At 51.6% G+C, this 12,000-nt stretch overlaps 1 protein-coding gene across 9 annotated transcripts in view; it reads left to right on the plus strand.

Moving 5' to 3' along the window:
* Window positions 1–12,000, plus strand: part of UNC13B (unc-13 homolog B) — a 154,343-nt gene that overhangs the window by 113,811 nt on the left and 28,532 nt on the right. For all 9 annotated transcript variants that reach the window (XM_083402609.1, XM_083402606.1, XM_083402607.1 and 6 more), the window contains 6 exons: window positions 631–781; window positions 2,439–2,507; window positions 4,352–4,441; window positions 5,907–6,041; window positions 6,622–6,755; window positions 7,279–7,364. In XM_083402609.1, coding sequence (XP_083258735.1) covers window positions 631–781; window positions 2,439–2,507; window positions 4,352–4,441; window positions 5,907–6,041; window positions 6,622–6,755; window positions 7,279–7,364 — 665 coding nt within the window. The remainder of the gene's footprint in view (window positions 1–630; window positions 782–2,438; window positions 2,508–4,351; window positions 4,442–5,906; window positions 6,042–6,621; window positions 6,756–7,278; window positions 7,365–12,000) is intronic.

The raw sequence follows: 12,000 nt of genomic DNA on the forward strand, positions 1-12,000 counted from the left end.
TAGCCGTGCTCCCTGTTGTGGCCTCGTGGATGCTGGGGGTCAGGCAGAGATGACTTTGAACCTTTCCTGGCAGCATCTGGACCACCTGGCACCAGCCCACTTGCAGCCAGGGTTCTTTATGGTGTGAAGCTCTTTGCTGTGTCATTCTGTTTGGGATGGATCATGGGATGGCTCTTGCTCATCTTCAGTGCCTATTCTGGGCTATGAGTGGGATTCCCCCTCCCCCCACACACCTGAGCCTCTCTGCTAGATCCTGAGTCCTCTCTCCACCCCCACTTCCCCCACAGTGTGGTGCCTCATCCACTCTCTTGAGTCACTTGGAGCCATTTGCTCTGGAGGAAGCATGGGGGGTGGGGAGGAGGAGATTTTTGCTCTTGACTTGCGCCCTGTGGCCTGGTTTTTGCAGGGAGGGGTGTGTGTGTTGGAGTGGATGAGCTCCTGCTGCCCGCGCCCCAGCATCTCAGTCACCCTGTGATTTCTGGCACAACAGAGGTTGGGTTGATGCTTGGTAGGAGAAGGGGGAGTCTTTTTTTGAAGATAAAAGGCACCTTACGCATGTCCTTCCTTGAGATGGCTCTGAGCATCCCTGCAGCTTCTGCCTGATGGCCCCCATGGCTTCTGTTCCCCCAGGCATTTTGCATGTCTCTCCTCCAAGTACATGTGCCCGGGGGTGCCAGCAGTGATGAGCACCTTGCTGGCCAACATCAATGCTTACTATGCTCACACAACAGCCTCCACCAACGTGTCTGCCTCCGACCGCTTCTCTGCTTCAAACTTTGGGGTAAGTGCCCCTGCTGTCTCTCCCCCCCCCCAGCTTGCTTGCTTGTGGGTCCAGGTTCAAGGGGACAAGGAACATCATTCTGTGGGTTGGAAGAAAGGCTGCCGCTTCTTCCTGCCAAGGCAAGTTCCTTTGCGCTCACAAAGACACTTGCCCGAGTGATGCTGATGTAAAAATTGGGGTTTGGCTTTTGTTGCCCAACTCCCCTTGGGACTGAGTCACCTGAGTCCATGATTGGTCAGAGAAGAATGGATGGAGGCAGGATCCAGTGGGAAGCAAGGCAGATCTTTATTTTTCTGTTGCAACAGAGTTCTCTCCCCTCCTTCCAAGGAGGAGGAGACCCTGAACAAAAGTGTGCAGGAACCTTTAAAGACTTTTGACATTGCCCAACCCCCTTAGCCAAAGACCAGCCCCAAATCATCATACATACATCACAGAAGGAGGCAGTTTACAGCAGAAATCCTGTCTGCCAGGATACCTGATAATGGCTGCTGGTTGCATTACCTGGGCAGTCTCGCCATTCTTTTGTGATGGTTAATACTTTAGGATTTGTAGGCGAAAAGACAATGGGAAGGCTTCCCCCATTTGCCTCCCTTACTGCAGAGGAATATTTGAGGTCATTGGAAGAGTCAAAATGGCTTCAGGATTGCTCTCCTGTACTAGTTCAGACACATGGCTTATATAGTTAGATGTGTGTGCATTTATGAATATTTATTCTATATTTGAGACCTTAGAATTCTTATGACAATGCCAGGGGCCTGCTCTGCCTGAACTGAACCAATTGGTGTTTGCATGCGGTTCTTTTGCAAAGAGGATTTTTGATGTTGCATGCCTGGTAATGTAACAATCTCAAAATTGTTTGTGGTGCCGCTCTGTGGTTTTAAAGCAGAGAACAAAACCAAGCAGTGATGTACCAGCCCTTTAAAGTGGGCAGTGAAAATGCCTTTTAATCCTTTCAAATCTCCAAGGCCTCAAGAGTTGCAAAATAACACTGATTGGATGTTTCCCCTTACTGTAAAGTAAGTGGGGCTGCTCTAAATCTTCACGGGATTCCTTTTTCCCACAGAGGGGTGATTCCCAAGGGATCCTATTTATTTCCTGACAGAGCAGCACTCCTCAGGGTGGATTCCTCTGCCACCATGTTACTCCTCAGGCCTGGGGGCCCAGTGTGGCCCTTTGGGCATCTCTTTCACACTCTGGACTCTGTGCAGGCCACACCCCTCTCCCCCTAGGCCACGCCCCTTCAAGGGCCCTGCTTCACGCCCTTCTCAGGTGCCTTTGCCTGGCTGGAATATGCCCTTGAAGTGTGACGGTGCCTCTCGCTTGCCTGAATGGAAGGTGGAGCAAAGTGTGTGCAGAAAAAGCATCTTAGTCTTTTGCAGCCTGGTGTCCGAATGTGGTCTGCTCACTTTTGCCACTGCCAGGGCAACCCTGGGAGGTTGCAGCCTTCGGACAGAAAACAATTCTGCACCCACTGCTTCCATGGATGCAAACCTTTTCACTCTGTTTGTGTGTCCCAACAGACTGTAGGAATGTGTGGCCCTTTTGCGGGGGGAGAGAAATGTACCCCAGAAGGGGAGCTCCCCTTTAGGCCTGGAAATAGGTAAGGACCAGATTTTGGCCGCCCCTCTAACACATCCTCTTCTCCTCCCGCACACAGAAAGAGCGATTTGTTAAACTTCTGGACCAGCTGCACAATTCCCTCCGCATCGACCTGTCCATGTACCGGGTAAGAGCCACACAGAGAGATTGCGAATAGTTCTCGGCACTCGTGACCCCCCCCCCCGAGCCTTCAAGTGCCTCGCATTCATTATGTCTGTAATCCTCACTGCTGTGCTGTAAAGTAGGCCAGCCTGATTATCCCCTTGTTGGCCTGGGAGGGTGAGAGAGGCTCGTCTAGGGTTTTTGACTGAGGCAGGGGGCTTCCTGGCTCCCACTGAGTGGAGTCCTGCTAGTCCTTTCTGCTTTTTTAGAAATAAACCAAGGGTAAGAAATGTCTGAGCAGAGAAAGGCTGGGTGGGTGGGGAGTTGTCCTTCCACTTTCCAACTCAGAAATCCTCCTGTGGGAGGAGGACACTTCAGAATTTAAAAATGGAGTGTAATAGTGACCTTTTGCAGAGTTGTCGTGCTCCCATCTAAATTAGCAAAGATTGGGAACAGGATTTGCATCTCTCGCCGGCATGATAGTGCCCTCTCCAAAAGACTTGGGGTGGGGAGGGGGGCCGCGCTCTTGCCTGCAGCTTCTGCACTATGAACCGTGGTCAATGTGTCTGCCCAGACAAATCCAGCATCACTGCACCCCTGCCAGGAAAGCCCAGCCTGTCACACTCAGGATTCAGTTTGGATGGCTCTTAGTTAGGATCCCTTGACGGATGGTTTCACTGGGCTCAGCTGAATGGCATCAACTAAAGCAAGCCTCTTTGCCAATTATTTTCTCTTTACCCCCTTCAAGGTGACCTTAGGAGGACTGTGATACCTAAATTGGGTCTTTATCGTGTTTTGGATAGCCTCTGTTCCCATTATTATTGCTATAGCAATGCAGAGCATGGCAGGGAGTTTCTCTTCCTTGCGCTCAAGCAGAGAGAGCTGCTCTGCCTTGCTATACAGCCAGTTCGGCACGTGGTGACGATGCTGAGAGTTTCAGTTTCATTTTTGCAGTTTGGGGTTCTGCATAGCAATAAACAAAAAAGAATGTGCACCACCATTGGCTAGAAACAGTGCGAGGAAATGGCCTTTGGGAATGGTGTAATTATACATTGTAGAATAATACCGCTCGTTATGGTGTGGGGGGAATAGCTAATCCTTGGATGAGATGCCGGTTCATTCTGCTGCCAAAAATAGTAGCCTAGTGTGAGCTGCAGTGAAATGTAATTAGATCTAATTTGTAATGATAAGACTCTGTTGCATAAATGGGCTCCTAATTGATTGTCCCCAAAGTGCAGCTGACGTTCTGTCTTGGGGAGCGAAGCCCTTCCACATTAATTAAAGGTGTCTTCTGCCCTGGAAACGTCAACAAGGAGGGAGGGCAGCTCCGGCTCAGAAGCCAGCAGGGCCAGAAGCATCCAGAGAGGTTTCTTTCTTGTTGCCTTGGCTCTTGCTCACAGCCAACTTTTAAAAGGAAGCATCCAATCTGTTTCCGTGACGTTTATCGTTCTGAGGATGCCTTAACACAGAGTGAACCAAGCGGGTGGCCGTTGGGTGAATTGGTATCATTGTTGTGACCAGGGACATCCTGCACTGAGGGGGAAGTCTCCCTTCCTTGTGCCCATCCCTGCCGCCCCTCATCCCAGTCTCGTTTTGCTATAAGCAGTTTTTCCTGTCAGGTTAGACTCCTGCAGGGATGTGGTCTTCTAAGCGATGTGAAGCTCCCATCAGCACCAGCCACCAAAACCAGTAGTCAGCAGTGATGGGAAGTCCCCAAAACACCTGGAGGGTCTCAGGTTCTCCACCTTTGGAAGAGCCTCCCGTGCCGCTGCCTGCTTGGGCCACTGAGCTGGGTGTTTGTCCCTGGGTGTTTGAGCCATGCTCACCTTTTTGCCTTTTTTAGAAGGGGATTGGTTTTTCTGCCAACAGAACAACTTTCCAGCCAGCAGCCGAGACCGCTTGCAGGACTTGAAATCTACTGTGGACCTGCTGACCAGCATCACCTTTTTCAGAATGAAGGTAGGGGTCTTCCTCCCGGTGGCTGTTCCTGGGCAAAGCCAAGCTCTCACTCTCTGGCAGAGACCTCCTCCTCCTCCTCTCTTTCTCTGGGGAGGAGTTCAAGAAAAGCACTCTCAGACTATCCAGTCTGGACTTGTCCACACTTTTGCCCTGTTCTGTCCAGGCACAGCTCTGTGCTTAAAAGCTCCAGGCATGAGGTTTTTTCCCCTGAAGCTTTCCCTGCAAAAACTCGCTCTTTAATGCTCAGTTGGAGCAAACAGCAGTTTGGGTTTTCTGCGGATTGCCATTTGCTCCAATTGAGCTTCAAAGAGTAGGTTTTTCATGGGCAAAGCTCCGGAGCAAAAAAGGGTGCTGCTCGGACATGGAGCTTTAAAATGCAGACTGTGCCTGGAAAGAGCGGAGAAATGTGAAGTGTGGAGAAGCCTTCAGCCTCCTTGTCCAAGGAGAGGTCAGCCTTTGCCTCCGAATGCAAGGTCTCTCCTCCAGCGTGGTGTAGTGGTTAAGAGTGGTAGTCTCCTAATCTGGGGAACCGGGTTCGCGTCTCCGCTCCTCCACATGCAGCTGCTGGGTGACCTTGGGCCAGTCACACTTCTCTGAAGTCTCTCAGCCCCGCTCACCTCACAGAGTGTTTGTTGTGGGGGAGGAAGGGAAAGGAGAATGTTAGCCGCTTTGAGACTCCTTAAAAGGGAGTGAAAGGCGGGATATCAAATCCAAACTCTTCTTCTTCTTCTTCTTCTCCATCCTTCCAGCAAGTGGAGATTCTGCTGCAGGTCCCAACTGAGTTGTTATCGCATCTCGCTCACTGATGTGGCTCTGAACTTTCCCGTGTGCTTATCTGACAGCCTTATTCATTTACCAATTAATTAAATGCTGCTTATTTGTAAATATCCCTGGAAACAAAGTTAAGTACTGGAACAAAACAATTCATTTTACAGGAACAAGAAGCCCATTATTCACAGTGAAGGCTGCTGATTGGTAATGAAATCTGCCTTTGTGCTTTTCCAGCTAACGGGGAAGCCAAGTGATGATTTCTGACACCCGTAAAGCTATTACCGCTTCGATGTGAGTGCTGGTGCAGGAAGCGGCAGGCACACCTGTTTATTTTATCTGAACAAACAGGCTTATTCTGCTCCTGGAACATCAATACCTGCGCTGTCAAGTTCTTTTTCAGGCCAGGTGTCTGAGTTTGTTTTGACTGCTGCAGAAATTCAGAATAAACGTTCTGCAATGGTGTTTTCCTCTGTTTGCAAATGTTCTGAGAAGCCGCATCTAAGGTTTTCCCTCTTCTAAAAATTCTGGTTTTTCAAGCCGCGGGGGTCCCGTGCATTTTCCAGAGCACCAGGTTTCTCACACCCTTTGTAGGCAACAAAGCCTTGGCGATCTGACTGCCAGCCTCAGAGGCGGCGCGACTTGTGGCACTTGCGGCTTCTCTCTGCCTCCCACCCTCTCCTGCCTTCCTTTCCAGGTCCAGGAATTGCAGAGCCCTCCTCGCGCCAGTCAGGTGGTGAAGGATTGTGTCAAAGCCTGCCTCAACTCGACGTACGAGTACATCTTCAACAACTGCCAGGATTTGTACAGCCGCGAATACCAGACAGACCCTGTGAGTCGAGGGTGACAAGAGCATTTGTATTCCACTTCAGCTGGAACGCCCTCCCAGAGTGGCTTAGTAAGGGGTCTCTGCCCTTAGGCACATGTTCCAGCTCAGTCCACGCTTTAAAGCTCAGCGCCAGAGCATCCCCTGCCAGCGCTCGCCCCAGGGAAACCCGCATTTCACCGCTGAATCGGAGCAAATGGCAACCCACAGAAAAACCAGTTGTCGTTACTCTGATTTAGCGGTGAAACGTGGGTTTACCCCTAGAAGGTGCCGGGGGGGGGGGCACACACTTGGAGAAAGAGCTTTAAAGCCCCGGCCTGTGCCTAGAAATGCAGCACAAAAAGCAGACTGGATGAAGCTTCAGAAACACGACCCAGAGGGTGGGAGGGAGAAGGAAGCCCAGATCTCAGTTGCAGAGTTCTGAAAATGAGAAATTTGGAGAGCAGCGCACCAACTCCAGGGAGCCCTGTGGGCCCAGGAACCCACAATTTTATTGCTATGGGTGCCCGGCTTCCCTCTTGCGCTCTGGCAGAAGGCGCAGGCCCTGGCCCAGTTGTCCATCTGCTGCCCTTTGCTTTTCCTCTAGAACAAAGCTCAGGACATGCCGCCCGAGGAGCAAGGCCCCAGCATCAAGAACCTGGACTTCTGGCCCAAGCTCATCACCCTCATTGTCTCCATCGTCGAAGAGGACAAGAACTCCTATGCCCCCGTCCTCAACCAGTAAGAGCCCCTCTTGCTTTGCTGCCGGAAGCAGACTCCGTGAGCCGGCAGGATTCGCTTCGCCTGCCTGTCTTCTTTGCCTTTCTGCCTTTTCTTGTCTCATCTGCCTTTCTGACCTGTCTGTCTCTTTGGGGTGACAGTCTTTCGTTCCCACTCAAACCCCTGCAGCGTTAGAGCTCAGATACTCTCCTGACGAGTGGGGTGAGAGCAGCTCCTCTTTGGGCTGGCCTTCCAGGTGCCTTTTTCTCTCCCCCCCCCCCCCGCAAGAGCTCTGTGTGGATGTTAGGTCTAAGCGGGGCTGGGGGAGGGGCTGCGTGCGTAGGGCAAGTGAATAACGCAGCAAGGTTGTCAAAGGAGCAAGAAGGGCAGGATGTAGCCCAGGGGGCTCTCACTCAACCCAGGGATTTGTGGTAATTCGGGAGACGGGCCTCAGGTTGGCCAAAGGTTGCAGGATCCTGCAGAATCCCTCTTGGCAGTGTCTTCTGAGAGCGATCCACCGTCAGGGATCTTCCCTTCCCTTTAGGTTTCCTCAGGAGCTGGCTGTTGGGAAGATCAGCGCCGAAGTCATGTGGAACCTCTTTGCTCAGGATATGAAATACGCCATGGAAGGTAGGTGGCTGGTCTTGGCATTCCTTACTGCTGCAGAGGGTTTTACAAAAGCGCTTCCCGGCCTTTGGCCCAGGTGTTTTGCAGGAGGTCCTTGCTCCCTGCTGATGAGCACATTTGCCAAGGCCGGCAGTGGGCTGGAGCGGCTGCTTTTAGTGCCTTTTGATTTCCAGGAGGCTTCTGTCGAGGCTCCCAACCAGCCATAAATGACATGGGAGCTTTCCCTGCCCTGCTCCAATGAGGCTCCCATGGGTCGTGCCTTCCAGCTTCTTGCTCGGCAACTGGCCAGTCACGTTCCGCTTGGGTCGAAGCCTTGCAAAGGCCGGCTGTCCTCTAATCAAATTACTTCTCCACAATGCTGCAGCCGGAATCCCCAAGCTCTGCGAGGAGCTGCCAAAAGCTCCCGGGGGAGTTTCTCAGGCCATCCGAGGAAGCCTTGCCAGCGCTGCTCTGCCAGCTCAGCACCGCTGTTGCTTCTTGCAATGGAGCTTGGCATCCTTCCCCCCATCAGGAGACTGAGGACTTGCCCTCCGCCTGCACCAGGCGAGAAGCTGCCAAGCCCTAAGAGCAGCCGCTGGCTCTGTCCTCTCTGGGCACAATCACCTTCCCATTCTCTCTCCCCCTGGACAGAGGGCAGGATCTCTCTGCCCTTAGCTCCTGAATTCATGCAGCTGGAGGACAGGAACTCCCTGCTCCCCTTGATTCGCGCTGTGGGCTAGTACCCGAGTGCAGCAGGGCAAAGAGGGTGACCCACAGTTCATGGGATGTTTCTGTGGACCTTCGTCTTGGGTCTCTGCTTCTCCTGCTCTTTGGCATCCTGGGATGTGGGGCAGGGGAGAGGGCTGCTCTTTGGCATCCTGGGATGTGGGGCAGGGGAGAGGGCTGCTTGCCCCCACCCCTGCCCCAGACCTGTTGCTGATGTCCACTTTTTCTTTGCTCCTTCTCACTGAAAGGTTTGCTCTACACTTTTATATATACGGCATGCTTTTTTTAATGTACGCTTTTAAAAATTGAAGCAGTGCTTGTGGTGGGGCTGGGGGCGGTTGCGATGGTCGGAGAGGCCTGTTGGTTGCTCCTCTCTGCACAGCCATCTGGGGAGACAGGAAGGGAGATCAGCCACATCCTGCACAGCCGGCTTGGACTGGGAACAGAACCATCCTCTCCTGAGCTCCAGTGCCTGGAGGAGGCTTGCAGAGCTGGCCAGACAGGGCTGACCACTGATCCACTGCAAACTCCCCACTCCAAACTCTGTTTGCCACCTAAATGAGCCACTAGTCTCTGGGGAGCATTTTGGGGTGGCATTCCTACTCTGGTTGTTACCTTAAATGATCAGAGCATTAGAAAAATCCAGGCATCTGAGGTTAGTTTGCTCAAGGTGAGGGATCAAACCAGCAGGAAGAATACACAAGTGTGAATACATGGCATGGATCCTGGCATTAGATACTCCTCCCCACCCTGCAATATCTTGGCAACATGCACGCTCATTTGAGTAATAATTATCCCAGGCCTCCAGCTCCTGTTTATGCAAAACACAGTGGGGGGGGGGAGAGGGAAAGGGGCCAGGCGGTTAACTGCACCGAGCCATGATGAAGCCTCCTTCTGCGGGTTTGATTTTTCAACCTTTAAAGCCGTTGCTGCCTTAGCTCCCTTTTCAATGCTCTGGGTTTGAGCATGATGCATTTTGATCATGGCTAATAGGCACAGGGGATGCGATCTGTGTTTCAAGATGTCGCTTCAGGTAATTAGCATCCAATTGGTTCTGACACCTCGAAGAGCAGGAGTGAGACACACACACACACACACTCCTGGGATTTTGTCCTCCCTCTGCTGCAGTTCTGCTGCGAAGTGGAGCTCTTCCTTAGGAGCACAGGCGTGACTCTTCCATCTCCAGTGTTTTGGTGGGCTAAGCCTCTTCCCTCTGGGCTCCTAATAATGTCTGGCCTGTGTGTGCTTTTTGTCTCACCCCCTTGCTCATCTCTTAAGTTCTGGATAGAATGAGCACCCTCAAGGCATCACGTGGTAAGAGCCTTCCCTTTGGTGACCCTTCTGAATGTTTGGCTAAAGACCTTTCCTCTCCATAGTGAGAATAATAGCACATAGCCTCCCCCCCCCCCGTGTGGTCTTCCACATTAACAGATGTAGAACGTGAAGGGAGAGATCCAGAGGGTGGTAGCATAAGAACAGGGCCTTTTCTGCGATGGCTCCCCATTTATGGGGTGCTCTCTCCAGGGAGGCTCACCTGGTACCTATCTTTAGATGCCAGGCAAAAACATCCCTCTTCTTCCAGGCCTTTGGCTAATGAAACAATCTGTAGCCTTTTAAACTGGGGGAGGGGGGTGTATGCTTTCGGTTTGTCTTGTGCTTCTATATTGCAAACAGCCCTGTGATTCTTGGACGAAGGGCAGCGTAGAAATTTAAATAATAATCATAAAGATGTGAAGGGTCCTTCTGAGCATCTCTCTCTAGAGGAGCGATTCCTGGTGAGGATGGGAGCCAACCGGAGGCTTCTCATATAGAGAGGTTTCTCTTTCCCTGGACTCCCGCCCTCTCGCCTTGCTCCGCTCCTGACATGGATAGACAGGAGGATCGGCAGCCAAGCGGCAGCTTTTGGGAGTTGGGAGTCAGGGAGGGCTGTGGGAACATTGGTGGTTGGTTCACTGCTACCTTTTCTCTGTCCAAAGCCCCACCTATATTTCGCATCCGCATGGTCCTCTTCCAGGGCGGTAAGAGCCTTTTTTCTTTCTCCCTGACTTTATTCTAGTTTAGCAGGTTCCCATCCCCCTCCCAGGCTGTGCATAGATCGCAAACCCCAAAGTGATGCTTAGTTTGCAGAGCAGACACGTCTGCCTGAGACCCTTTCCATGGCAGGCAGGAAGCAGCTTGCGTGTGTCGCTCCCCTCTGCAGAGAACCCCACCTGCTGCTGCTGCTGCTCCTCTGCTCTGAGTGCGCTTTCCCTCCCAGCTTCTTCTCAGGGTCCAGATACTGGAGGGCCTTCTCCTGGCCCACCCTCCTTCCAGAGAGCCTCACTGGGAGAGCGCCACGGCTTGGCAGTGTCCGTGCAAAGCTGTCCTGGTTTTGGGTTTTCATTTCCGAGCACAATTCAAAGTGTTGGTGCTGACCTTTAAAGCCCTAAACAGCCTCGGCCCAGTAGACCTGAAGGAGCGTCTCCACCCTCATCGTTCTGCCGTGACACCGAGGTCCAGCTCTGAGGGCCTTCTGGTGGTCCCTCGCTGGGAGAAGCAAAGTGACAGGGAACCAGGCAGAGGGCCTTCTCTGTGGTGGCACCCACCCTGTGGAACATCCTGCCACCAGGTGTCAAAAAGAAGAACAACTACCAGACTTTTAGAAGACATCTGAAGGCAGCCCTGCTTAGGGAAGCTTTTAATGTTTAATAGGTTATTGTATTTTAATATTCTGTTGAAAGCCGTCCAGAGTGGCTGGGGAAACCCAGCCAGATGGGCAGGGTATAAATAAATAAAATAATAATAATAATAATAATAATAATAATAATAATAATAATAATAATAATAATAATAATAATAATAATATTCAGATGTCCCTGGGAGGAAAAGCCTGTTGGCTATCACAGCCCTTTCTCCCTGTAGGGTCAAGTGTGAAAATTTTGGCCGTTGCCAGTGTATTGGCTTTTAGATGTCGCTGTCCAAAACTTCAGCACTGCGGTCTTAGAATCATAGAATCGTAGAGTTGAAAGATGCCCCAAGGCTCATGTAGTCCAACCCCCTGCAGTGTGGGAATCTCAGCTAGGTCATAGATGAGAGATGGCCATCCAGGCTCTTTGAAGGAGAGTCCACTACCTCTCGTGGGAGTCTCTCCACTGTCGAATGGCTCTGACGGCCAGAAGGTTTTCCCTGATGTTTAGCAGGGACCTCTTAAGTTCAGGGTATCATCTGAAGGCGCAGAAATCTTGAGAAGGTGGTCTGGCCCCTTCTTGAATGAGGAGGCACAGGATACAAATGTACACGGTGCCTTCGTGTTATGCCATTGGCTCTGTTTGCCCTGGATATTATCAAGTGGGGCTCAGTGGCATTTACCAGAAATTTTAAAGAATTTAGGCAGCCCAAGGTTAGAAAAGTTTCTGCCAGGATAGTTGGCATTTTTTGCATTGAGACAAGTGTCATGGAAACATTCTGGAAGCGAAGGTACCAAAAGCTGAAGGCCCTGCGTTGGCTTCGAAGTCTCGTCTCTCCTGGCTCTATTCTCTCCGCTCCCTGAAGATGGGCTGGAAGAGTCAGACAGCAAGAGGCCTGAGCCCAGGAAAAACCCACAGGGAGCCTCGAAGGGCCATCACACATACGGAGGAGACGAAGAGCCTGAGTGTTTCCTGTTCTCTTCAGAAGTCTTGTGGTCCTGAGCAGTAGGGGTGAAAACGGTGTCCTGAGCCTAAGGTGTGGGGAGGAATGCAGAGGTGTTCTTCAGCTGCTGGGAATCCCCTCAAGGGGTCTTGGGAATGCCCTCCATGCTGTGGAGTGCTCCTGCTGATGTGTGGTAGTGGTTGGTTGGTGTTGGCAGAACAGGAAAAGGTGGGCAGGGGATTTATTCCAATTACCTAAACCTGATTAATTTAAAATGAAACTGAAGCTAGTGATGGAATTTACCCTATTTTTCCGTCTATAAGGC

The sequence above is a fragment of the Podarcis tiliguerta genome, assembly GCF_965153285.1.
Source record: "Podarcis tiliguerta genome assembly, chromosome: 11".
NCBI lineage: Eukaryota > Metazoa > Chordata > Lepidosauria > Squamata > Lacertidae > Podarcis > Podarcis tiliguerta.